This window comes from Acomys russatus, chromosome 3 (assembly GCF_903995435.1).
Source record: "Acomys russatus chromosome 3, mAcoRus1.1, whole genome shotgun sequence".
Classification (NCBI taxonomy): domain Eukaryota; kingdom Metazoa; phylum Chordata; class Mammalia; order Rodentia; family Muridae; genus Acomys; species Acomys russatus.
Window position 1 is genome coordinate 75,591,560 of NC_067139.1, and position 27,504 is coordinate 75,619,063.

General features: G+C 39.2%; 1 protein-coding gene across 1 annotated transcript in view; it reads left to right on the forward strand.

Annotated features, from left to right (window-relative positions):
• The first annotated feature begins 256 nt into the window (after window positions 1–256).
• The window catches only part of Gpr137c (G protein-coupled receptor 137C), a 54,930-nt gene continuing 27,682 nt past the window's right edge, over window positions 257–27,504 (forward strand). Inside the window, exons 1-3 of the mRNA XM_051142929.1 lie at window positions 257–673; window positions 22,818–22,861; window positions 24,429–24,657. Of these exons, the coding sequence (XP_050998886.1) occupies window positions 257–673; window positions 22,818–22,861; window positions 24,429–24,657 (690 nt within the window). The remainder of the gene's footprint in view (window positions 674–22,817; window positions 22,862–24,428; window positions 24,658–27,504) is intronic.

The window sequence follows — 27,504 nt, forward strand, 5'->3', positions numbered from 1 at the left end:
TGCTCGGGTTCCTCAGCTGATTGTCTCCAGCCGAGAGTTGTTTTCTGCCGCCGCCGCCGCCGCCGCCGCCGCTGCGGAGCGGAGCCGCGGCTGCAGGACACGAGCTGCCCCCACCCCCCGGGAGGAGGGGGAGGCGGGCCGGAGGGTCAGCCGCGGCCACCGCGCGGGGCTGCCCGGGGGCGCGGGCGGGAGGTGCGAGGGGGCTGCCCGGGCCGCTTCCCTTCCCGCGCTCCCTCGCAGCCGCTCGCGTCCCCTCATGAGGGCGTCGGGGCCCGGCCCGGCGGTCCCCACGGCCGGCCGCGAACCCTCGACGCCCGGCGGGGGAGCCGTCGCGGCCTCGGGCGCCGCGGTGCCGGGCTCGGTGCAGCTGGCGCTGAGCGTGCTGCACGCGCTGCTCTACGCCGCGCTCTTCGCCTTCGCCTACCTGCAGCTGTGGCGGCTGCTCCTGTACCGCGAGAGGCGGCTCAGCCACCAGAGCCTCTGCCTCTTCCTGTGCCTCGCGTGGGCAGCGCTCAGGACCACGCTCTTCTCGGCCGCCTTCTCCCTCAGCGGCTCGCTGCCCCTGCTGCGGCCGCCCTCCCGCCTGCACTTCTTCCCGCACTGGCTGCTCTACTGCTTCCCCTCCTGCCTCCAGTTCTCCACGCTCTGTCTCCTCAACCTCTACCTGGCGGAGGTAAGGCGGGAGGGCCGGCGAGCTGGGGAGCGGGGCCGCCGGGATCCACTCCTGCCGGGGCGGGGGGGCCGGAGGTGGCCGGAGAGCAGCCTGGGGACACTGAGGCACTCTGGTCTTTCCCTCTCCCTCGACTTAAGCCGCTGATGGACTCGGTGCCTGAGGGGGTTTTGGAGGAGTGTGAGCCCCGACAACTTAAGGCAGTGATGGTGGGGGACACCCTTTGTTCAGTGTCCCAGACCTCCAGGTAAGGCGCTGGTGGCGACCACCAGAGCGACACCGCGAGAAGGTAGCAGCTCCCGTGGCTCGGACCCCGCTGAGGGAGGTTCGGATGCTGAGGTAGAGGCGGCTCAGCTGGAGCTGGACCGCTGCCAGCCATTACGTCACCAGGCAGAGCTGTTCCTCCGCTATTGTTGCTGCGTTTCTTTTATTAGAAGCTTGTATTACCTCCCCGCCCCCGGCCCCGCATCTCCCTAACTGTGGCTCGATACACCTTATACACATTCTGATCGATCGCTCCCTGACAGGGGCCAACGATCAATAATCAATGCTGCGGGACAGTCTAAGGTTCCCCCGTAAGGACCTAAGGACCGTAATGTTTGTCCCCGTTGCTGCTTGCTTTGGCGGTTTAAGGCGGTCTCTTGCAGCATAGCCCTTTCGGGGAGAGCTAATTGGGAGAGAAGGTACAAGCTTAGCCCGCGCCTGTTGCAGAAACAAACCTCGGAACTGTTTTTTTCAACAACTTGCTTCATAGCTGGAGCCTAATCACACCCCCTTTCTCTTTTACCGGGAATTGCTGCTTGGATTACATTGTTCTGCAGCGCTTAGGTATTTGACCCATTTCAGACAGGTTTGGGGTATAAGGTGGTCAATCATGTATATCAGTGGTGTTTATGCTTTAGTATCTTCTTATTTGTCCCCCGGAAAGTCTTCCTTGCCCTCAAAATAAAAAGCTTAGAAGGGGAGAGAAAAGGTGACATCATATGCTTAATACTGACTAATATAGAACAGTATTGGTCTATGCAGCCAATCCTCTTACAGGCTTTAAGAGGTGATGAGAATTAATACAGTTCCAAGGAAAAGTTTAAAAAATGAAAAGGCACTTTTGAATCAGATTGTTTATATTTCCTGCTGAAGCCAACTCTTTTTTCCCTTAATAAATAGGAAAATAGAATTCATCATTTTAAAAGCACAATTATAGTTTCAGCTGTTTACCATACTAAAAACAATTGTTAAGTAACAAAAACAAACTTTATTTTTATTTTCTATCCTTAGGAAGGTCACACAATACCACAAGAACCCAAACCTTAAGCAGCAAAAGTTAAAAGCATATGTAGTTATGAATCAAATAAACATGCTAGAATGATGTCATTTATTTGAGTCTCATCGCTTGCTCAAACTATCATAACACTTATTTATAGGTAAACTGGCATTGAGAGTTCTTCTTGACACTTCTGATAGAACATTAATTTCTCGCTGAAACCTTACTTTAGCTTCAGACACAGTTAATCTATCTGAAAACGATTAAAAGTGCATTTGCTAGGAGCATAAGATGCCATGTGTGTCGTCAGCCCCCTCTCCCTCTCCATATCTTAAGAAATTATATATGTGGTTCACTGGGCCTTTCGAACACCACCCTTTTCACTTGAGGTGTAACACAAAACCATAAAGTGTACAATCTTAGACATGGAGCTAGATAAGATCGTGTGTGTGTGTGTGTGTGTGTGTGTGTGTGTGTAACATCCATGTTACCAAACGCCTGCATAAGATATCTTGGATGGCCTGAGGATTCACTTGTATCTTCTACCAGCCAGTACCTCTCACTCAAAGGTAAATAAAGTGGCCAAAACATTGTCATAGTAGGAAAAATAGCAACCATATTTAAACACAAAATTCTAAAAAGTATTTCTAGAGCAAAGAAATACAGAGTATCTAGGTAGAATTTTCACATATTTTACTGCTGATATTCTAAGTAAGGAAGCATTAAAGTCTGAAAGTCTTATTAAATGAATCATGTATTTGTGTGGTACACTTTTGAAAAAACAAGAAACAAACAAACTAAGCTACTTACCCTAGAAAATAAATTTTCAAAATACTGCACTAAATCTTGTTTGTTTCTCCGTGTCTTCTAGAAGGGGTATGTGTTGTTTGTCTATCTTTTATAATAAAACAATTTTAGGAATATAATATACTTGGATAAATTTCGTGGTTTTTTGAAAAGCTTTAAAATAGACATTTGAATCAGAATTTATTTCCCAGTTCATTATCAGAAAAAGCAAGAACATTTGTAGGTATTTATACTTAACAGTATTTGAAGTTAGGTGTGGTGGTGTATACCTGTAATCCAGCACTCGGGAGGCTGAGGCAGGAGGACTGCCGTGACTTTGAGACCAGACTAAACTACACAGTTCTAAGATAATGTGCCCTATATAGCAAAAGTCCTTCAAAGGTGAGTATGTAAGCACACATTTGTAGCCCTTGCACCTACATGGCAGCGGCAGGACCCTGCCTCAAGAAACAAAACAGTAAGAAAAGAGTGAATTTGTTTTTCTTGTGTTTTATGAGGCAGGTTCTCCATGCACTGCAGGCTGGCCTTGAACTCTCCATCCTCCTGCTTCAGCCTTCCAAAAGCTGAGAGCCACAGATGTGTACCACCATGCGCACATCTGGATTACAATTTTTAAATAGCAATTTCAAGTAACTAGAAGTATTGCTCATTCCAAATTAGTGAAGTTTTTTGTGAAGAGTTGTTTTGTTTCAGTTTTGTTGTTTTCAGATAGGCTTGCTAGTTAGCTCAGACTGGCCTGGAATTTTTTCTGTAGCCCAAGATGATATCAAACTTAAAACCCTCAGTTTCCCAACCGATGGAACTATAGGCATGTCCCACCATACACAGATTTTTAATTTTCATACTACAGCAAAATTGTGGGGAAAGTTTGTTGGCAAAAGCAAAACTATTACTTGATTTGTGTACCAAAGTATTGTCTTTATTGTATCATGTTAAATACTAATTCTATTTCAATTTTAAATTAAAATATTTGTTGTGTCCATTTCTGATGAATTAAAAACATTCCAACTTCTCATTGTAAGGAACCGTGGATCAGGCCAGAAGATACGGCCCATCAGTTGAGAGCACTTGCTGCTCTCACAGAAGACCGTTCAGTTCCCAGCACCTGCCTGTGCTACCTCACAACTGTAACTTCAGTTCCAGGGGTCCCAGCATTCAGACACTCACATGCACATTCCTCCTCACAGATACATTTAAAAACAGAACTATAGGTGATTATAAACACATAAGATAATCATTGCTACTCTGAACATATTTTTATGGGGAGTCTTCCAAAACTCATGGCTTTAAAAAGTTAACTGCTTAAACCACTCTCTCTTCTGGCTCACATCTAAATGGGATTGAGCTAAAAGTATTCCTTTCTGACTTTTTTATCTTTCTGATTTGGGGGAGAGGAAAAAAACCACAATAACCTAAAAACAGAGATTGAACTTTTTCTGGCAGGACCAGTAGAGCATGACCTTTACCAGATAAAACTTTGTGCTCTTGTGCTTTTCCCTAGTGAAGATTTAAGTCTTTAAATAGATTATGTGATGGTCCTATCCTTCATTAGGACATAGAAAAAGACAGCGTAAGAGTTAGTATACTATCTTTGGAGCACTACGATGCATGCCAAAATGAATGAGTTCATCTTTGAGGCCCATATTGACATTTTTTTTTCCTTCCAGTTTTTGTAACATAAATGCTACTTGCTTAATCAGTATAAAATGCAATGGCAATTCTAATGCTATAAGGGCAAAATATTACATTTAAAATTGTTTACTCTTACATTCATGAATGCTATTGCTTCTTCAAGTGAATGTGCTATTCTAAATATTGCTGGCACTTTAAGTGAGGTGTAACTCAATGTCCAGGTATCCTGGTTTGTTATTGTTTCCCACAAATGTATTTTTACCACCTAAAATGGAAACTCCTAAGGACAAGTTATTTTTATCATATTTCTGTTTCACAGCAACTGCAGCTACTATGCATGTATTATCGATGATATAAAAGTTTAATTCTAGAAAATATGTAATAGGTGAAATTACTATTTTGATGAAGATTTGAGGGTAAATATATAGGTTGTCGGTAGTCTTTATATTTTGTGCTTAAAGATCATACATGAATGCAGAGATTATGTTGGATTAAGAATAGAAAGCTTTAATTTCTCGTGGTAAAACATGACTAACAAAGTTGCTTTTAAGATACAGTAGCTGAAAGATCTACAAAACAAGTATCTCACAAGTTACTATTCAATGGAAATAGTTTAGTTCAACTATGGAGGCTGGAGGGATGGCTCAGTGATTAAGAGCACTAACTCTTCTTCTGAAGGACCCAGCACCCATATGGCATTTCACAACTATCTGTAATTCCAGTTCAAGGAGATCTGACACAGACATACATGGAGGCAGAACACCAATGTACATAATTTTTAAATAAATAATTTTTAAAAACAGCTAAAGGTCCCAATAATTACAATAAAACAAAAAGTTAAATAAGTCATATTTAGAGAAAAAAGTAAAATTGTATTTGTAAATGATATAATTGCTGAGGTCAAACATCCTAAAGAAGCTTCAAAAACTATTAGAATAAGTGAATTTAACAAACTTACAAAATAAGACTTTTATACTGCAAAAAGAAAGGAAACTGATACTGAAAAACAGCTTTACTTACAAAACAATAGTATTAAAAATTAAAGTACATAGGAACAAATATAATACAGTGCAAGCTATGCAAGACCTATATAATGAACACTATGAAACATTAAGAGAAATTAAAGAAAACAAGTATATATAGTTAAATGATAGAGCCTTTGGTTAACATAAAGCCCTGGGTTAAATCCCTAGCACTGAAAACAACCTATATATGAAAGGTATAACCAGCAGGATGCATGGTTTTTAAGATGTGACTTCTATTCGACCTATACATGTAATGTAATACCTATTAAAATATCTGCAGAAGTAATAAATTTTTTTTAATTTATTTGTGGGAAATAAAGGACTCCCAAGTCCTTAAAGTTTTGGAAAATAATAAAGATGGAGAATCATACTACCTGATTTTTCAAGGTGTTTTATAAGCTCCAGTCATCAGGACCATGTAATACTAATGAAAAGATACAGCAATAGAGGGGCTGGAGAGATGGCTCAGTGGTTAAGAGCACTGCCTGCTCTTCCAAAGGTCCTGAGTTCAGTTCCCAGCACCCACTTGGTGGCTCACAACCATCTATAATATAATTTGATACCCTCTTCTAGCCTGGGGACAGAACACTGTATATATAATAATAAATCTTTTTTTAGAAAAAGATACAGCAGTAGAGCAGAATTCAGAGTTCTGAATTAGACATATACACTTAATTCAACAGAATGTTTTTTAAAAGATGTCAAAATTTAGTAAGAGAATGTTTTTAAATTAAGTATACACATAGAAAGAAATTAACATTGATTATTACTTTATACTTTAAAATCTCATTGATACAAATCGTGGACATAAATGTAAAAGCTAAGATTTGTAGAAGAAATTTTTTTTATTTTCTTGGAAGAGGCTCAAATTTCGTGGTTAGAAAACAAAAATTATGAGCCAAAACTGACTAATGAAAGTTTAAAATTAAAGCCTTTTGGTTTTGGAAACACAGAATGATGGTGAGAACATATTTTCAAAACATAGCTGGCAAAAGTATATATATTTAGAATATATAACAAGCTCTAAAAATTGTTTAAGAAAGGCCAAGAAAAAATAGACACTTTGCAAAAAGGTATGTACAAGACCAAGAAGCACTTGAAAAGATGATCAGGATGATTATCAGGACAATTAAAATTACAATCATAATTAACTACCACTGAACATTGATTAGGAAATCTAGAAGTGAAAGATTGGCCATACTATGGACTGGTAAAGATATAAGTTCATTAGAAGAATACATGGAAGCTGGAGAGATGGCTCAGCACTTGAGAGCACTGGCTGCTCTTCAGAAGAACCCAGGTTTAATTCTCAATGCCCATTCATGAAGCAGCTCACAACTGAATGAACTCCAGCTCTAGGGCATCCAACACAGTACCCTCACCCAGACATGCAGGCAGGCAAAATAAAAATGCACATAAATAAAAAATCATGTATTAAAGTGTGTATGTGTATGCACTGTATAGTTTAAGTATTAAGTATGCACTGTATCATGTATGCACTGATAGTTTAAGTATTAGGTTTGGAAAATTACTGAATTACTCTGCCTTCCACCTTGCTTATAAAAATGAAAGCAATGATAATACCTGCTTATAGGATTATTATGAGGATTAGATTAAATATGAATGTTTAGATTGGTACATATAATATTAATCATTAGCTATTACTAATTTTTGAAGAACTGGGATTTTATAGCCTATACTTTCTCATCCCAAAGGCATTATATTAGAAATCTTTTTTTCATATGTATACATGTTCTATCACCACACATAATTGTACTTTTTTTAGTATTTTATTACATATACAGTGTTCTACCCCCATATACACCTACACATCAGAGGAGATCTCATTATAGATGGCTGTGAGCCACCATGTGTTTGCTGGGAACTGAACTCAGGACCTCTGGAAGAGCAGACAGTGCTCTCAACCTCTGAGCCATCTCTCCAGCCCCTATATTAGAAATCTTGCCCAAAAGTATTTGTAAGGGCTGAGAGTGTGACTCTGTAGAACAGTGTTTACCTTAGCATGTGTGTGAGGCACTAGATTCAATGCCCAGCTTGGGGGAAAAAAAGTTTATCTAGAAATAGTTTTGAATCTTTATATTAGACCCCAAAAGCCTGAAATTTAGCAAATTTAATCTTTTGTTGTTGTTTTTCAAGACAGGGTTTCTCTATGTACCCCTGGCAGTTCTGGAACTCGCTCTGTAGACCAGGCTGGCCTTAAACTCAGATCTGCCTGCCAAATGCTGGGATTAAAAGTGTGCACCACTACTACCTGGCCTTAACATCCAATTTTTAAAAGAACATGATAAGTTCAAAGGATGGAAACAGAAGGAGGTGAATATAGAAAAGTAAAATTAAAGAGAATTGACAAGTACAAAAAGCATCTCTGTATTTTTATTTTGTTTTGATATACACTTCGTTGTTTTGTTTCTGAGACGAGACCTTTCCACATAGTCCCCAGAGAGCAAAATCGAAGTCTTCAGAAATAACCATGCAAAACAGTTTTCTCTCTCCATACTAATTTGCTTTTGTCCCGTAATTCTCCAAAATATCAGCTGCTCGTGACCTACAATGGCATTAATGTCAGTAAGTTCATTAGATATTTTGATACTAATTCACATTAACTAGTAGGCTATGACTCTGACCATATTTCTCCTTTAACACCAGAGGTTGACATTTCTAAAGACTTGAGCCTCTCACCCCTCTTTCCTATGGGATAATGTCACCCACACAAAACAGGACATACACTTATTTCTGATTCATCCAAACTGCGTCTCTGAGCCATGGCTTTCTAGGTTTTACAGCTATTTGACATATTCTCCAAGCACCCAGATTCATCATGCCTTTTCTCCTTGTCCCCACCCTACACCTATCTCTATCAAAACCTATTTCTCCACTTTTATTCCCCATTTCAGTGGTTTCCACGACTCTCCAATTATTTTATGAAACTACAAGTTGCACTTGACACTACCTTCTTACATTTACTTCATCACCAAATCCTAACATCTCTTCAGTCCATCCCCCATCACGATACCTGGTTCAAGCTACTACAGCCTTCGGAGTAGTCCATAGTAGTTAGCCATCTAACTAACTACTTTGTGTTCTCTGACACACCCACGCCCACATACAGGTTCAGTCTCAGCACTGCTGCTATCATCCTTCTCCAGCAGGAATCTAATTTTAGAAGTTCTCCCCCTAGATTCTTTTATTGTCTCTAGTTACTCTTTAAGATAAAGACAAATTTGTATATACTACAAGGGGTTTCATCTCCAGAATATTCTTGTTCTCATCACTCCAGCCACACTACATGACCTTTCTTTCAGTCCTCATCTTGCTAATTTCCTTCTCTAATAGAACTTTCCCATGGTTTTTCATGCCTAGAATGTTCTTTTCTTAGTTATGCCTCTCATTTCCTGGGCAACACTTCTTCAAAGAAGCCTGAGCTTCTATCCACTGTCCACATAGATCTCCCATGTGATTTTACAGCAACTTCAGCCCTCTTCCCCCTCCCTCTTCTTCCAACTTAGTGAATTTGGCTTAAAACAAGGATCCTAAACTGACGCCAAGGAAGGGTCTTGGTTCATCTGACAGAAAAGTGGTGACTGAATGAAAGACTTTAAGTTTAAAACATCGACATTAATAGTTCCCATGGTAAGACAATATGAGAAAATAATGTGACTTTTCAAGAGAAGGGAGAAATTTATTGTGTATGTGCATGCATGTATAAATAAATACATGTGCATGCAGCAGAACATGTGGAGGTTAGAGAACAACTTTCAGTGTCCGTTCTCTGCTAACACCTTGTTGGCTCCAGAGGTACAGTTCAGGTCATAAAAACATCTTTCCCAATTCCAGAAATGTGTATTTCTTTTTTGTTTGTTTTGTTTTTTGAGATAGGGTTTCTCTGTGTAGCCTTGGTTGTCCTGGATTTGCTTTGTAGACCACACTGGCCTTGAACTCACAGTGATCCACCTGCCTCTGCCTCCCGAGTGCTGGGATAAAAGGCGTGTGCCACCACACCAGGCTGTGTATTTCTTAAAATAGGAAATCTGCTAACCCCAGCACATGGAAAGTAGATGCAGAAAGATCAGGAGTTCAAGGTAAACCTCAGTCTAATTGTGAATTCCAGCAAAGCTTAGAATACATGACATTGTCTCAAAATTAAACAGATAAATAGGAAATCTTGTAAATGTTATTTGAAAAAAATATATTGTCACTACTAGATAGGGTAAGCAAATCATTTGTGTGGTCATTCCCAACACATGTAACTGCTGGATTTTACTTTCTACTCCTCTTCTGTTTCTGTATTGTCTTTCTTAAGGTGATAAAACAAATAAAGTCTTTCTAATTTTCATGTAACAAACTCTGTTAGTTTTGTTTCCTATTGCTGTGATAAAAATAACTTTGACAAAGGCAACTTAGGTTGAGGAATTGTTTATTTTAGTTCCTAGTTCCAGGCTGTAGTCCATCACAACAGGAAAATCACAACAAGGGGAGCTTGTGGGAGTTGGTTATACCCAAAATCAGGAACAGAGAGTCATGAATGTGTGAATGCTTCTGTTGCTCAGCTCTCTTCAGTCAGTACTAACCAATTAAAGCAATGGCTCTTAGCTTTCCTAATGCTGCAGTCCTTTAATATAGTTCCTGATGTTGGGGTGACCCACAACCATAAAATTATTTCATTGCTACTTCATAACTGCAATTGTGCAAATATTATGAATAGTAACGCAAATAATCTGATTTTCAAGACAATCCGATATGCCACTCCCCCCGCCCCTGAAGGAGTAGAGACTCAGGTTGAGAACCGCTGTATTAAAGGAAGACACGTACCTTCAGTGTGGGTCTCCCATCTCCATCAACCCAGTTTAGAAAATCTCTCAAAGACCAGCCTAATCCAGGCAGCTATTCATTGAGGCTCCTTCCCAAGTGATTCTAGAGTGAGTCAAGTTGACAAAACCAACCATAACATTAATTACACTTAGTACTCATCATTGTTAGTTCAAATGAAGTCTGACCAGATATAAAGGAAGTACCATAGGGGCTGCAGAGATGGCTCAGAGGTTAAGAGCACTGGCTGCTTATCCAAAGGTCCTGAGTTCAATTGCCAGCAACCACATGGTGGCTCACAACCATCTATAATGTAATGTGATGCCCTCTTCTGGCATGCAGGCATACATGCAGCCAGAATACTGTACACATGATAAATAAATAATACACATTTCTTTTCAAAGGAAGTACATAGAACACAGGACATACAATAAACATCTGCCTTCTACTACACATAGGTCACGCTATGCCAGACAGTAATTTACATTTAAAGGATATGTTTCACATCCTTTATCTGCTTTCTAGAATAAGATGTTGGATACTTAAAACTACATGTCCTTTTGTTGTTTTATTTCGTTTTTAAAACAGGATGTCTCTCTGTTGCCCTAGCTGTTCTGGGAACTCATATAAACCAGAATGGCCTCAAACTCAACACAGATCTACCTACCTCTGCCTTCTAGGTGTTGGGATTAAAGGCGTGTATCACTATTCCCAGCAAACTACTACTTCTTACAATTCAATTTAATTATAGCTGTTACTTCATCAGCATATTAATCACACTGTACAGTTTTTTTTTCCATACTTCAGTCCTTCAGAGGTAAAGCTACTTAAGCAATACTGTCTTTGAATTTTCTGCTATTTTCTCTGCTGCTATGTAGGGCTTCCTGATTGCTGATTCAGTCATTTGGACTGCTTTGAGGTGATGTAATGTATTTAAAAGAATATGACTTTTTCTCCTTTTGGCCTCATATTAAGTACTTTGGTTGGTCAGGTGTTCTCATTTTCTCTCTCTCATTTGTAAAGCCTTTTACAGAGTAGAAAGTTCAAGACTTAGTATCTAACTGGTTCTTTTGAAAAATCTGTTCTGAGAGGACATTTAATAGAAGAGGTGCTATAATAACTTAAGTCTGAGTATATACATAGACGTAGCAGCAAGAAGGAAAGCAGGAGAGGTCATGTGATGACCTACTAGGAGCATCACACATACTGTTTCTCTTGAGATGAGTAAGCAGACTAGGAACAGTTGGGATTAAGGAACCAACTCTAATAAAAGTTGTAGATTTTTCAGGTTTGTAAACTAGAAGTTGTCAGAATCCAGCTGGTGAGGGAGGGTGGTAACAGTCTGGATGTAAAGTGAATAAGTTAAAAATAAATAAAATTTTCAAAAAAGCATAAATTCTTCACTCTTAGTTCAGAAAGAAGTGCCACATATTCCTTAAACATAAGACATGTTGACATCTTCAGCAAACTTTCCATGGTAAATTAATGAATAGTTGTATTAACATGTTATATTTGGATTTTTCTTCGAAAGCTCACAAATTTTCTTCTCATAAACATACTTTATTTCTGAAAATTTTAGCTGTTATTCTTTAAGGGCATAAAGGGTGGGCAAAACAGTGTTTATAGATCAGAATAGTTTATTAAACAGGTTTCTGACTATTATTTGCTTGGGCCTACACACACACACATTTTATAAATATATATATTCCTATATTGAGGCTTTTTTTCTCTCTCCTTATCTATTTTTCCAAATGACTTTTTTTTTTAAATAAAGGTAACAGATCACCTTTTTTTTATTTAAAGATTTTTTTATTATTATTATGTATACAGCACGCTGGCTGCATGTACACGAAGGGGCATCAGATCACCTTATAGATGGTTATGAGCCACCGTGTGGTTGCTGGGGATTGAACTCATGACCTCTGGAAGAGCAGACAGTGCTCTTAACCACTGAGCCATCTTCCCAGCCCCCAAATGACTTTTTTAAATATAGGTTTTGGGAAAGATTTTTGTCCACTTACAGCATTTCCCTTGACTTTGACATTTCTTCCAGGATACTTAATTTCCATAAGCTTATTCTCCCCGCCCCCCCCCCCCAGAGTTCTTTATAAGTATTTTGTGTTTCATGGATGCATTATCTTTATCTGAGTATAATCATTTTTTGCTTGATTTTTACTTTTCCTATTTGTTTTGGTCTCCTTTTATTGGAGACTCTGGGGCTCTCTGCTTACATGCAGCTCGCTGTTGGCAGTTAGAGAAGACTGAGTGTGTGAGTGAAGCATATTCCTCGAGCTGTGTTAAGGGAGACCTGGGTTGTCGGGTTCTGAAACAGTGGCATGGGCCCTTAGATCTTTCTTCCTGGGTTGATCAGATCCCTCAGAGGAAGCATATCATAATTATGCAGCATTTTAAGAAGAGATTGAGGCAAGAAAGCTAGAGTCGAGAATACATAACCCTGGTGTACACCCCACTCTCCCAGCATTCAGTGCGGCGCCAAACTGTCAACTGTGCTAGTATTTTAATGTTACACTTTTAAGACGTTTTGATGATTTTTTCATAAAAGGTGCCTGCCAGAGTTAAGGGCGTTTTCCCAAGGACTGGAGGGTGAGAGTTACTGATTCAACTCTCAAACCAGGTAATATTTACCTGCCCTAGAATGTCACCTGGTTCTTCTGGCTCCTGTAGCTTTGGCAGGTCTGAAATGCTCATCAGATATTTCTCAACCTCCTTGTCCCTGGCTTGGGTGTAATACAACTTAGGTAGTCAGACCTTGTGATGAAGTCTCCAAGACCACCATTAGGCTTGGAGTTTTGTTAGAAAGACTCACAGTTCTGCTCTTGGTTATAATTCATTACAATGAGAAGATACAGAGTAAGTTGAGTCAGGGAAAAGCCTCATGGCTATAAAGTCTAGGCTCTCCAGTTCCCTCCTAGTAGAGCTCCACGGATGTGCTTGACTCACTTGGCAACAAGTTACAACAACACAAATGAAGCACTGTCTGCCAAGAAGAGTTTTAAATATTACTAGAGGTTTGTCATGTAGGCTGCTTCTATCTAACACATAAATAAAATTCTAGGCTCTGAGAAAGTTCAAGATGAAGTAGAAACCATATTGTTTGTACAATGTAAGGACAGTGAACACCCTTATCTTTTAGGAAATTATAGAGAGCCTCCTGAAATCCAGTTCACAGCTGCCAGCATGGGCCTATCTTACAGCAGGCTTTCTAAGGATAGCAGTGTACACACACGCACACATGCGCTTTCTAGGCTCCAATTTGTTTTTGTGTCCTTTCATATTCTCAAACTCATGGGTTTAAGCTTTTTCATTAGAGCACCTTTGTTGTTTTAGTTTTATTTTTCAGGTAAAAATAACATTCAGTATTCATCTGTAAACTTATTTTATTGTAGTAATGCTTCATTTTGATTATATAAAATCATTTTAAGCAACTTTAAAGAAAACCAAAATAGAGAAAAGAAACTTTTATAATACAATTGAGATTCTATATTCCTAATATACAAGAAGATATTATATCCTAGAAAATAGAACATGAGGATTTAAAGAAAATAACTAGAAGTTCTTTAAAAATTATCTATATGATTGACATTGAGAAGGTGGAAGTATTCGGCTTATAGCTGAAGTAGCTGAACCCTCATAATCCCCGTGTAGTCAGCAGCACTGGTAAGTGTGGATAGTGCACCATCATTCTGCACAGGAATTTGAGCAATTGAGATGGAAACTGTAGATAACTGCTTCTGTGAGAGTAATCTACATAGATGTGCATGTCTAGCCATTCACCATGGAGAAGAGATTATATTTATCATGATTCATTTTAGCATGAATCTAAATTTTACACAGATAAGTTCTCTGCTAAAGTCTTTATTTCATTTCAACAAAAATGAGAAAAATTCTTCACAAAAGTGTTTGTTCTGTAAGCATTTCAGCACTTGCCATCTTAAAACTAACGTGTCCTACATGAGATGGAGGTATCTGAACAATATATACCTCCAGGATAAACATTAAGCCATTCAGTATGAGGAAACAATCCCATGAACTAGTATAAACAAGCTTAGGGATAACAAATTGCCTCACCATTCCATAGCTGAAAAGGCCATGGTTGTGGCAGAACTGTTTAGTGAAGGCCCACTTTGTAGATACTAGCTTTCTACTGTAACCTTGTGTGATCAAAAACAGGACTATCTATGAAGTCTCTTTTTATAAGAATACTAAATCCCCATTTATGAGGACTCCATCAGTGTGATGCCCCAATGGTCTCCCAATACCTTCACACTTGAGGATTAGGATTTGCAGGGCGGGGGCAGTAGCTTTTGGTTTTTGGTTTTTTGAGACAAAGTTTCTCTGTGTAGCTCTGGATGTCCTGGACTCATTCTGTAGACCAGATTGGCCTGCCTCTGCCTCCCAAGTGCTGGAATTAAAGACGTGTGCCGCCACCACCCAGTGATGATTAGTATTTTTAAACATAAACTTGGGGAGATGTAAACATTCAGACTATAACACCATCTTCAAATTCTGGGTGCTTAACAATAGTAAACTTATATAGGATAATATTCACACTTAAAATATATTTGCTACACTTACCTCCCCTTTGAGAATATAAAGTTTATACATCTACATTTTAAGATGGAAAACATTTCAGATTGCTTATTTATGATTGGAATGTTATAAGATTAAGCACCTACTAACATTATTTAAATTAATCACCAGCCCTACCTCAACACTTTCTCTTCCATACTGGTCCCCATTGGTACATGTACTTTGAGCGTCCCCCCATGCCTGCTTACCTTCCACACTGGTATATGTACTTTGAGTGTCCCCTCATGCCTGCTTACCTTCCACACTGGTATATGTACTTTGAGTGTCCCCTCATGCCTGCTTACCTTCCACACTGGTATATGTACTTTGAGCGTCCCCCCATGCCTGCTTACCTTCCACACTGGTGTATGTACTTTGAGTGTCCCCCCATGCCTGCTTACCTTCCACACTGGTGTATGTACTTTGAGTGTCCCCTCATGCCTGCTTACCTTCCACACTGGTGTATGTACTTTGAGCGTCCCCTCATGCCTGCTTACCTTCCACACTGGTGTATGTACTTTGAGCGTCCCCTCATGCCTGCTTACCTTCCACACTGGTGTATGTACTTTGAGTGTCCCCTCATGCCTGCTTACCTTCCACACTGGTGTACTTTGAGTGTCCCCCCATGCCTGCTTACCTTCCACACTGGTATATGTACTTTGAGCGTCCCCCCCATGCCTGCTTACCTTCCACTTTCTCACCATTCCTTCTATTGAACTGAACTGACATTATCATTCTAAGCCCCAAATAATCTGCATAAAGTATGTTGTTATTTATTATGAGTTATCCTAACTATCTTAACATGGTATATAATTGTTATGTTTATTTTTTCATAATAGCTATATTTTTTCACTCTGGATTAGATCTTGTTAGATATAGTTGTAAAATATTTGGAGTCTGGTGATATTGATACCATATTATTTTTAATATTCTTATAATAAAAGTATCATCTACTCACCTGATTAAATAATGCATTGGAATATATTCTGCAAGTCCAGGTTGTAGTTGACCTTTCAACTCTGTTTTATCTAGCTCAGATCCCTTTTAGCACCCATTATTCCATGATGTGTGATGTGAATCACCCTTCTAACCCAGTCCCCGTTCTCCTCTTGATAACATCTTCTCAATGGCCTGTTCTGAAATGTGGCTGTTCCCAGCTGGCACTTCTTGCTTTTGTAGAAGGAAGACAGTAAGTCTGTCTTATGTCTCCTAATCCTCTTCACTGATGTTAGGCCGTCATCTCGTCTCTGAAATCTCTGCCATTTGATTAGGTCATCATTAGGTGTAATAATAACCGTGGGTGAGTCAGCACTTTTGTCTTGCTGTGTCTCTTTTGGTAGAGGACCATTTTCAGAGCCCAAATTGTTAGCCCACAAAAAGCTCCAATTCAGTGTTGCCCAGCATGTTTCTATTTCTATTTAAGCTATCTGTAAGCAGCCTTACCTTGAAACAGTTCTTTAAAGAGGAGCTGTTCTTTCTGACCAGGGCTTTCTCTTTCTCCTAGACTCCTCCAACTCATTCACTGTTTTCCACCCTCATCGCTGTGGTCATTTCACTCCCGTTGGTGGTGGTGGTGGTGGTGTTGCTGCTGCTGCTGCTGCTCCATTTTATTCTTCATCTCTGGACATTTTGTTCTGCCAGACTAAGGCAGTCATCAGAAAAAAAGGCTCTAGAGTAGTTTTCACTGCTTACAGCTCTAAATCAATACATGAAAAAAACACAGCCTACTTAAGCTTGAACATTCTATAATGACAATAATTTTTCTTTATTAGATTATTTTAGCTTCAAAATCAGCAAATCTCACTGGCTATACCTGCTGTCAGCTGCATCTCTGCATATTAATACATTCTTTGAAACACTTCTATTCATGTTCTCCATGTTCCAGGTACTTAAGCCCAACATTCTACCCCAGAAATATACTTTTATATTGAAAAGCATAGACTTTTTTAGAAAAATAAAATAGAATCCATTTTCCAAATTTTCTAATTCCACTTTATATCAAAATACCTCAATCTGTAGTGTCAATTTTTCGTTTTTTATTATATTTGCTTATTCGTATGTGGGTGGATATATATGGTCAGCATGTCACAACACATATATGGAGGAAAGAGGACAAGCTGCAGGAATCTATCCTTACACTGTGCAGGCCCCACAGAGCCCTCTCTCCAGGAATCTATCCCTACACTGTGCAGGCCCCACAGAGCCCTCTCTCCAGGAATCTATCCTTACACTGTGCAGGCCCCACAGAGCCCTCTCTCCAGCCCCCGATCATTTTTAATGAAGAGACTGTTTATAAATTATTTTCAATGTTCCAAAGTTTTTCTTAAGTCAAAACTGTATGTATTTCTCTCTTCAGCTGTGCTCTGCTGCCGTCCTCTCAGGTGGTTCAGCTTCTTTCTCTCTCTCTCCTATTCCTTCTGCCTCACCCTTTCTCCAAAAAGATTTTAGATTAGAAACATGAAGGGTCTTTTTACCCTGCTTCAAATGTAGCAGAGCACCTGTCACTGTTTTGTATGCCAAAAGAAACATAACGCTTGTGGGTCTTACGGTCCGTGAGAGAAAGGCCATTTGTTACTCAAGGCTTTTAAAAGCTGCTACCCACGCTTTATATCCAGTCTCTGGCCTCCACTCCATAGGGCTACACTGTAAGGGGCCAGAATTACCTGCACATGCAGCAAGGTGTGCTACAGTGGAGCCTTGTCTATACTCACTGCCTCTGTGGTTGTACTTTGCATAACTACTTGAACTGCTCTTTGGATATCCTGAAAACTCCTCTTTGCAAGGAACTAGTGACATTCCAGTGTCCAAACCAAATGCTACTTTCTGAATCATTTCTCACTTTTCATGGAATCGTGCCAAAGCTTCCTTTGAACGCTGTTTTCTATCACTGCTCTAATTCTGCTTCTCTTCCTTGCCCAGTTCTCTTGGTCATCGTTCCTGTGCTTTTTAACTCCTGTTGACTATGAAGATACAACAGATTCCCGTCCTTTGTTCTTCAAACATCTGTCACCTCTGCAGGTGTCTGTACTTTCCTTCACAAATTCTAAAATTCACCATCTTCATATTTATGTAGATGTAATAAATTTTAAAAATAAAAGTGAAGCTTGTGATAGGATTTATTTCTTTTGTTAGGTGGTCCTTCATTCAAAGAGTTTTTTAGATTTAAAACCTAGTAACAAGACAGGCAGTGAGCCCCTTTGTCCCACCTCCCTGACCTCTTTCCTCCCACCTCCACTCCCCAGCGTTCTCCCTTCCCCTCCTGAGCTGCTTCCAGTAGACTTGCATTTATATATATATATATATATTTTTTTTTTTTTTTTTAAAGACAGGCAGTGATAGTACATTCCTTTAATCTGAGAAATTGGGAGGCAGAGACAGGCTGATCTCTGTGAGTTCAAGCCCAGCCTGATATAAAGAGTGAGTTCCAGGACAGCCAGGGGTACATAGAAAAACCTGTCTCAAAAAAAAAAAAAAAAAAAAAAGGTAACAGTTAAGTATGATGGCTTACCACTAAAGGCACTTGCCACCAAACCTGACCACATGAGTTCAATTCCCAGAATCCTCATGGTAGAAGGAGAGAAACAACTCCCACAAGTTGTCCTCTGACTTTCCCATACATGTCATGGCATGTGCATACCTACACTCATATACACAGATAAGTAATAGTCATATTAATGGTATTTAAAGAAAGAATTTTATGTCATTTCACTTCATTTTCTATGATCATGAAAGAATCACCCAAATAGAGTCCTATTACAGTTCGTAATTGGTTAAAGCACACTCCTCTAGCATTTTATATAAGGTCTCTGTGATGACAGCTTGCCCTTCCAGCTTCCGTTCTTCCATCTTTCCACACTTCCTTATATTACAGCATAACACCAAATTACTTGCTTTGACCTGAATACATTGGTCGCCTGCTATGAAGCAGGCATTATGCTAGAAAGTGAGGCTACGAATCTAAGTAAATCATGGCTTTTCTCAAGAAGCAAGTATATATGAAAATGAATTCCATGGAGTGTGATTAGTAATGATGAAGCCATCTTTACCTGAGCCACTTAAGCGGACAGTATAAAGTGTGACATGTTGGTGGCCCTGAGAATGAGTTGAAATGTGTTACACAATCATGAACACACACTCCAAATAAAGTACAAATGTGTAGTGTGAAGATACACAAATTTGACCCTTTTATTGAGAAGTTGTAAATATTTCAGAGTGATGATGCATCACAAGATTGAAGACAGGAAACCAAAAGCATATAAGGTTGGCTACAAGAACTTTCATGTATTAAAGTGTGTGCACTTTTTCCGAGGATGATATAATGAGATTTACAGAGACAGTGCCATACTTTAATTCATTCAGACAAGAATCATTTGTAGATACTAAAACTAGGGAATACACTTTTGAAGAATAAGGTAGTTGCAGAGTTTGTTTTTTTAAATATCTCCATATAATACTTACTAGTTACAATGTAGAAAATAGGTAACAACAGTGGGGAAAACCTTAGGGGTTCTAGTCAACCAGCTAATCAGAATTAGCAACAGGAATTGAACAAAACATCATGAGTTGCTGATGAACAGGATACTTCATCATCACTTCACCGTCCAGCTGAAAAGCAGGAACCCAGCCGTAAGTGAATAGCAGATAGCCCATGGTGGAGAAGCAGGAACCCAGCCATAAGTGAATAGCAGATAGCCCATGGTGGAGAAGCAGGAACCCAGCCATAAGTGAATAGCAGATAGCCCATGGTGGAGAAGCAGGAACCCAGCCATAAGTGAATAGCAGATAGCCCATGGTGGAGAAGCAGGAACCCAGCCATAAGTGAATAGCAGATAGCCCATGGTGGAGAACCATTCGGCAAGTGGATATGCTGAAGAGGTAACGCAGAGGAAACACAAAAATTTTGAGTGAAATTATGAAAGGCAAAGGTATAGTAGATTAAAGGACACTAAACAAAGCCAGATGGCTAGGAGGTAAAGACTCGTGACATCAAGCCAAATGTGCGTTCATCCTAAGAACCCACATGGTGGAAGAGAAACCAGACTCTGGAACCGTGGAACCCCATGCCCAAACATCCACAAGATAGATTCAAACAGGAAACACAAAATATGTACTTAATGCATAATTCTTGATTTTCACCATAAAGACCTTATTGGTAGAACTGAAAAATAATAAGGCCTGAACATTGCATAATTGTGCTATATCTACTATTGATCCTATCACTCAGAAGGCATTGGCAGATAGATTTCTTTGAGTTTCAGGCCATCCTAGTCTATGTAGAGAGTTCTAGCCAGTAGGAATAAATAGTAACACATTACCTTTAGGAAAAAAAGTACTAGGCTAGGCCAAAGAGATGTCTTGGTGGTTAAGAGCACTTTTCACTCTGGTAGATGACTTGGGGACCGTGCCAAGCACCACGACCATCCAGAACTTCAATTCCAAGGGTTTCAACGCTCAGTCCTGACCTCTGCAGGCACATGGCTCAGTCGCAGACATGCATACAGACAAACGCTCATACAAAAAGTAACAACTAAAGCCGGGCGTGGTGGCGCACGCCTTTAATCCCAGCACTCAGGAGGCAGAGGCAGGCGGATCGCTGTGAGTTCAAAGCCAGCCTGGTCTACAAAGTGAGTCCAGGATGGCCAAGGCTACACAGAGAAACCCTGTCTCAAAAAACCAAAAAAAAAAAAAAAAAAAAAAAGTAACAACTAAAAATAACTTTTAAAATATAGTTGTTTCAACATTGAATTTTATATTAATGACGCTGGTAGATAGATCCCCAGGTAATAGCACTTACTCTGAGAGAGGACCCAGGAGCACATGGTGGCTCACAACCATAGGTGACTTTACGTCCAACGTATAGTGTGCCCTCTTCTGGCCTCTACAGAATGTATTTCTGTACACACATACATGCAGACAAACATGAAACAAATCTTTATGATATTTGTAATTGTGTTGTGAATACATGTGAATCTACTTTTAAAGTGAAGCGTACAATGAGGTATTTAAGGGTAAATATACAAGTCACTATCAAAAGATATCTTAAAATTGTACATAGAAGATAGATATCCATAGCAACATTATTCACACACACACAAAAAAAAACTGTAGAAGCCACGATAATGAGTGATTGTGTAAATAAAGCTTATATATAATGTGTTTATATATACATATATATGCATAGTCTTAGGAAGGAAATTCTGACACAGATGAACCTCAAAAGCACTTGTGCTAATTAAATAAGTCACAGAGAAAGTAAATAAATAAGTCACAGAGGATTATTACTGGATGAGTCTAGCTATGTAAGTGGTAGTGAAATATGTAGATACTGGAAATAAAATGGCTGTGAGATTGGAAGAAGGAAGAGTAGGGATTTTTTTAATGGACTTGAAAAATGGAAAGATTGTAGAAGCTGATGGCAATGGTTGCATAGCAGTGTAAGTAGACTTAATGCCACTGGGGCAGATATATTTAAATGGTGACATTATGATGGAGTTACAGTTGACTTAGAGAAATCAATTAAAAGCTCTTGATATAATCCATTGTAAGGAAGACAGAAAATGAATAAATCTGAGAATGATGTGAGGAGTACAATTTAGAAACTAATGGGATAATATTTTAGACTTTGCCATACACTGAACTTTTGGTACACAGTGGGATGTTAGCCAGATGCAATAGATAAAGCTAGGCCTAAACATTCATCTGCTTCGCACCAATTTGCCTTTCATAACTTGGTTCCCGTGGGAAGCCCTCCTTCATTCTATAATCTCCTTTTTTGGGTTTGTTTGGGGTTTCTGTTCTTGTTTTTGTTTTGAGACAGAGTTTCTCTGTGTAGTCTTTGGTAGACCAGGCTGGCCTCGCTCCTTTATTTCTTAATCTTCCCTGGACTCATTCTCTCTCTTTCAAATTTTTATGATAGCTCCATTGCCTTCGTACTACAATATGTCAAAATAGATGGTTTATCTTTTGCTTTTATACAGTGGGTTTCTTCAGAGTTTAAAATAGCAATTATAGTTATTAATCCATGACACAGAGCATGGGATATCTGGTTTTTTCCTGATGTTTTGTTATCGTTTGTCTTTGTTTTGAGGCAGAGCCTAACTATGTAGCTCAGACTAGCCTGAAACCCTGTGTCATCCTGCCTTTGCCTCTGCTTCCCGTTTGCTGGGATTACAGGTATAGGCCACCATATCAAAAAATATGGAATAGAGTGAGTCAGTAAGCTCCTCAGTGCTTAACAGTATTTCTGTGCATAGTATTTGGTTTTCTTCCAAACTGTCAAAGTTCATACCATATTTCAATAACTTTGTAGCTAGTCTTCCCACTTCGGTTCTGTGTTCCCTCTGTGCGCACCTGTGTGTTAGCACCACATTGATGAAACCCCAGATTTGGAATGTCCCTTCCCGTTATCTAAAGAATGTAGCTCAAGCTCATTGGTAAGGAAATGATCTTTCAAGAATATAGCCATATTGATGCTAAGTAACAAGCTCTATTTTAGAACAAAACATGACTAATAAAAAGTTTACGGTAGGGGTTGGAGATATGGCTCAGTGCTTTAAGAACACTGCCTGATCTTCCAGAAGACCTGGGTTCAATTCCCAGCATCCACAACTCCCATTGGCTCAGAACTATCTGTAACTCCAGCTCATGGATCTGATGTCCTCTAGCCTTTAAAGTCACCAGGAAAACTCATGGCACACAGACATGTATGCAGGCAAAACACCCATGCACATAAAATCAAACTAATGTGTTTTAAACAGTGTTTAGGATAGATGGCAAGCTATCCAGCACAGTGTCTGCTTTATAGCAAAAGTTCGATGCATTTTTAAACCTAAATAATTTTGTTGGATATTTAAGGCAGAAATTTAAGTATTTGGATACCTATTTTTGTTTCACAGTAATTCATTTGAAAGCATTGAACTTTATAGTTGTATCATATGAAGCACAAAGTTAAATTGAAGAAATTCTGTTGTGCGTGTTCTCAAAACTCTTTATACTTTCTTTATAGGTTATATGTAAAGTCAGATGTGCCACTGATCTTGACAAACACAGGTAAGTTTTATGAGTATCAAATTTTCTATCTGATATAAGTAATTATTCTACTTTATTTATTTACCTTCTTATGTTGGTGTTTTGCCTGCATGTATTTCTGTGTACCACGTGTGTGAGTTACAGACAGTTATGAGGTGTCATGTGGGTGCTAGAAATCAAACCCAGGTCCTCTGGCAGAGCAGCCAGTACTCTCAGCTGTTAAACCAACCATCTCCTCCAGGCCCCCTAAGAAAATATTTTTAACAGTCAGTTGATAAAGGGAAAGGCAGGAGGAGTTGCTGAGGCTGCCTGAGTGCAGCAGCTCATTTCCTCCCTTCAGCTGTCATGGCCGTGGTGCTCACACCATCTCCCCCCTCCCTCTTTCTCCCTTTTACTCCCTCTTCCCTCCTGGCTCCTCCTTTCTTCCTCCTGCCACCCTATTGGGTCCACATATACAAAAGCTAGTGTGCAGCAGTTTCCTGAGCTAAGCAGTGTTTCTGTACTGATTACTCTCAACAGAGTGGACAGTAAATGAGTCGAGAGACATGAGTTTCAGACCCAGTTCTTCTATAACTCAACTTTTTTTAATGCTCTGTTTCCTAAACCATTCTGATTAACTACATAACATAATTTTAAGGTCATTTTTTATTTAAAGCTCTAAAACTATTGTTTTTATTATTTGGTTTAGCATTTCACCAATGTGGTAGCACATGCTATAATCCCAACATTAGAGAGACTGAAGGACGAAGATAGTTTTGACTGCATAGAAAACCCTCTCAAAAATGTTTCAAACTAAAAAAAGATTTTTACTTCACTTGTATGCTCAAAGTTTTCTTATTACTATTATAGATTACCTTCTATTTATACTCTATAACTTATCTCCTAGGGCAGATGGTTTATTATCTTTTGTTGAAATCAATCCAAAATGGAAGATGCTAGAATGCAAAGTAAATTGCTGGACCATGCATACTTAATTTGGAGGTACAAATGTATTTGACTTGGGATTATTGTCACAAGAAAGCTGTTAACTGCCACTTGGTACAGATGGCCACACCTGAAAAGAGTTGTTATGAGCACTCTATGCTTGGGAACTACATGTTCTGTTCCTGTGTTCTTTTTTGATCAAGTTTTAAACACGTGTTTGCTGTAGATAATCAGGTCATAGCCCAAACATTGTTTAAAACACATTTCTCATAGTTCATAAAATTCATGCTGTGATGAAATTAAATAGGCACAGCATATTAATTTTCTAGACAAATTTTTTTAAGCCTGATAATTATTATAACATAAAAGTCAGTGCAAATGTGTTCAATAGTTATAAAAATGAACACTCATGATTCCCTGAAATGATATTAAAGTGATTCAGTGTTTTTTATTTTTACACATGAGGTTATAAAGTAAGGCTTTAGAGTCTGTGCCATTTTGAAATAGTTCCTATATACTAAGTTCACAATGACAGACAGGCCAAGTAACTCTGGGAGATTACTAAATTTGTGTTAATGAAATGATAAGCATTTTAAGATGAAAGAATTCTTGTACCTGAAATTTCCCAATAGTCTTATAAACATCAAATATGTTTTTCTTTCAGAATTCTGCTGCACTTGGGCTTTGTCCTAGCAAGTCTTCTGTTCTTAGCAGTGGATGTGGCCTGTGCAATGCTAGTCCACGGGGACGTCCCAGAAAACCAGTTGAAATGGACTCTGTTTGTTCGAGCGTTAGTTAACGATAGCTTGTTTATTCTCTGTGCCATCTCCTTAGTTAGTTACATATGCAAAATTACAAAAATGTCATCGGCAAATGTCTACCTCGAATCAAAGGTAAGTATAGTTCTTAAATATACCTGACAGTCTAATTTCAAATCCTAATATAAGGATCATATTTTAATGGGAAACTTTTGTTCCTTTTTTGAAAAGTACGCTGAAAGGGCAGTCACGTTTTTAGCATGAAAAGTAGTCATGGCAATTAAAAATTGTTTAAATTTTGGTTGTGAGCCTTAGCCTTCAACAGCTAAGCCATCTCTCCAGCTCAAATTTTAGCTCTTATTAAACAACTAAGTATTTTTCTGTGACTCCTCATTAGACGTTAATCAAATTAATTAAACCAGAGTAAATGTGAACTTGTCAAAAAGCACCTTACAGTCTTCCTGGGACAGTGCTCAGCAGCATTCAGGATGGTCCAACATTTGACATACAGGGCTTTCCTACAATAGAGCCTCTAACAAAACCAGGCTGGCTCAAACCCCTGGATAGGATTGTTTATCTTTGTACCGAGGTTGAGAAAGCAGCAAAATCCATGTGACATGTACCCAGGCAGACCTTGAGGGGTTCAGACTGTTAAGACCTAAAGTACTTATGAGATTGTCTAAAACAAAGAAGCACCTTGGCAGTGCATCTGCTGGCTCCCTGTGTGCTGTTTCTCTGAGACAGGATCAAGCTTGCTTCCTTACTGAGGAACAGGAAACCATGGAAGTGCTGAAGGCACAAACACAACCAGAAAATAAATAAATGTAAAACTTTTATAAATAATAAAAATCAAGGCTTGTTCTTTTTTTTCTTACAACGCTGTAGAAAGAACTAAAGCTTTTGTCCAGTAAGAGCAGTAGTATTCCATTAAATACACTCCCAGATAATGTGTGATGCCCTTGGGTTACCTGTGTACTGTGCCATGGAGATAAAATCGTGTTTGTGTGGTGCTTTAGAAGTGTTACTAGAGTCCTTGAAACACTCACACCTTTTCCATATGTACTTGAAACCGCCATGCCTTGTTTCTTCTTTTTCTTCTTTTGAAAAATAAGTAAATGTTAATTCACTAATGAAGAGCCATGGAAGCTTCTAATGTTGATGATAACTAACAGTGTCATTGGATAGTGAATGTTTTCTCACAATTTGTGTGTGACATTGAGTGTGAGTTTGCAGATATGTGGATATTGGGGAGTATATATATATTTCATAAATGCATATAAATTCTGAAGAACTTAAGACAATTTTGTATTCTCAGACTGACAACTACATTCAGATATAGAGATATAGGGAGAGATAGACAGATACATCTTTATATCTTTATAAATATTTAAAAGTGACTTTAAAATCACTTTCCCAGAAAAACCTCTGCTGCATCATTTTGCTTTTAGTTTCCCTTGTAAAATCACTAGGCTCATTCGTGTGGTTTTATCTCTCCTGTAACGATATGCAGTGGCCCCCTCAGTGGCCAGTGTTTAGTGAGCTCTTCCTCCTCAGTTTCACACCAGCTCTCTTGAGAGTTGTTCTCTTAAGGCTCAGACTGGGTCTTCTGCTTCTTCTTTCTAGTCTTCCTACTTTACATATTTACGACACTATTCTCTCAGCCGCATCATATGGACCTTATTTTGAAATGGCACATGGTACGCCTCCTGTCTGAACTACACCCTCCAGAGTGGCCTCGCCCCTTCCTCTCGCTCTCTGCCTGTTCCTCTTCCCCAGCCTTAAAGACCTCCACAATCAGATCTAGAAAGGCTGAGTGGCTATCTGACTTGTCCTGACGCCCTCTGTTACTCTGCAGCTGTTTTTGTTTCCTGTGACTCACCATTTGTGCACATGTAGTGTATATGCATGGATGTGGGCTTCAAAGTGAAGCCACTCTCCCTTTTGTGTCTTCGTACAGTTTTAGAATGTAAAGGTGTTCGTCTCGTGAGTTAACATGGGTGAGGCAGTTAACTCAGGAACAACCGGAGCTCCGGGGTTTTACTGACACATGATTTACCCTCTCTGGATCTCTCTCCACGGCAGTGCTATAATGATAAAGCAGTAATATGTGGGAAATCACAGCTTCTGATCTGGCACTGAAAAGAGAAACAACTTTTATGATCTTTATCATTATGTTTCGGCATGGTTTATAGGGGACTTATTAGAAAATTTGAGCAAATTCTTTAGATAGCCATTTAGGGAAAGGTTGTTGTTTGGATTCTTGCTTGTTTTGTCTTAGCTTCCCCTTATGTTGTTCATTAGCTGTATTTCCACCAGAGCAGCTTCCTCCAGCCTGACTGTTAAAACGTGGCAGCATGGAAGGGTATAATCTTACCATGTTAAGAGAAGCAGCAGTGAGCTGCAGATAGCCTAGCAGCCAGGAGCCGGCTCAGTGGACAAGGCCTTGGGTCCATCCCCAGCACTGCAACAACCAAGCAACTATAAAGTTACCATGATATTCATATTTAGAACTTGGAGTAAATAAAACTTTATGCCTGCCTTCCTCCACTGTACAACAGTAAAGAATTTCCTCATTTTATTAAAAAAGTGCATTACTATATAACATTTTATTATATGTCAAAATTTAACTCTTGTCTGATAGCTCTTGTAGTCATTTTTTTTTTTAAACATCAACCTCTAAATTGTTACTTTTCTTCATAAAGTTGGAGTAAAGGTTTTAGTAATTGCATCTACAACTCCCTTTACAGAGAGAACATTTAAGAGTCTTTTATGTTCTCTTTTTTTAGTACTTAATTTATGGTGAGCAGCTATACCGGGTACTGCTGTTTGCTTTCTTTTTCAAAGAGGACTTAGACTTGCTTTTAAAACAGTAGATACTGAGAGCCAGAAATTACTTTGGAGACAGGTGCAGGCAGATCTGCTAGTTTGAAGCCAGCCTGGGTTATGCTCCGCTATTTAAAAAAAGAAAAGAAAAAAAAAAGT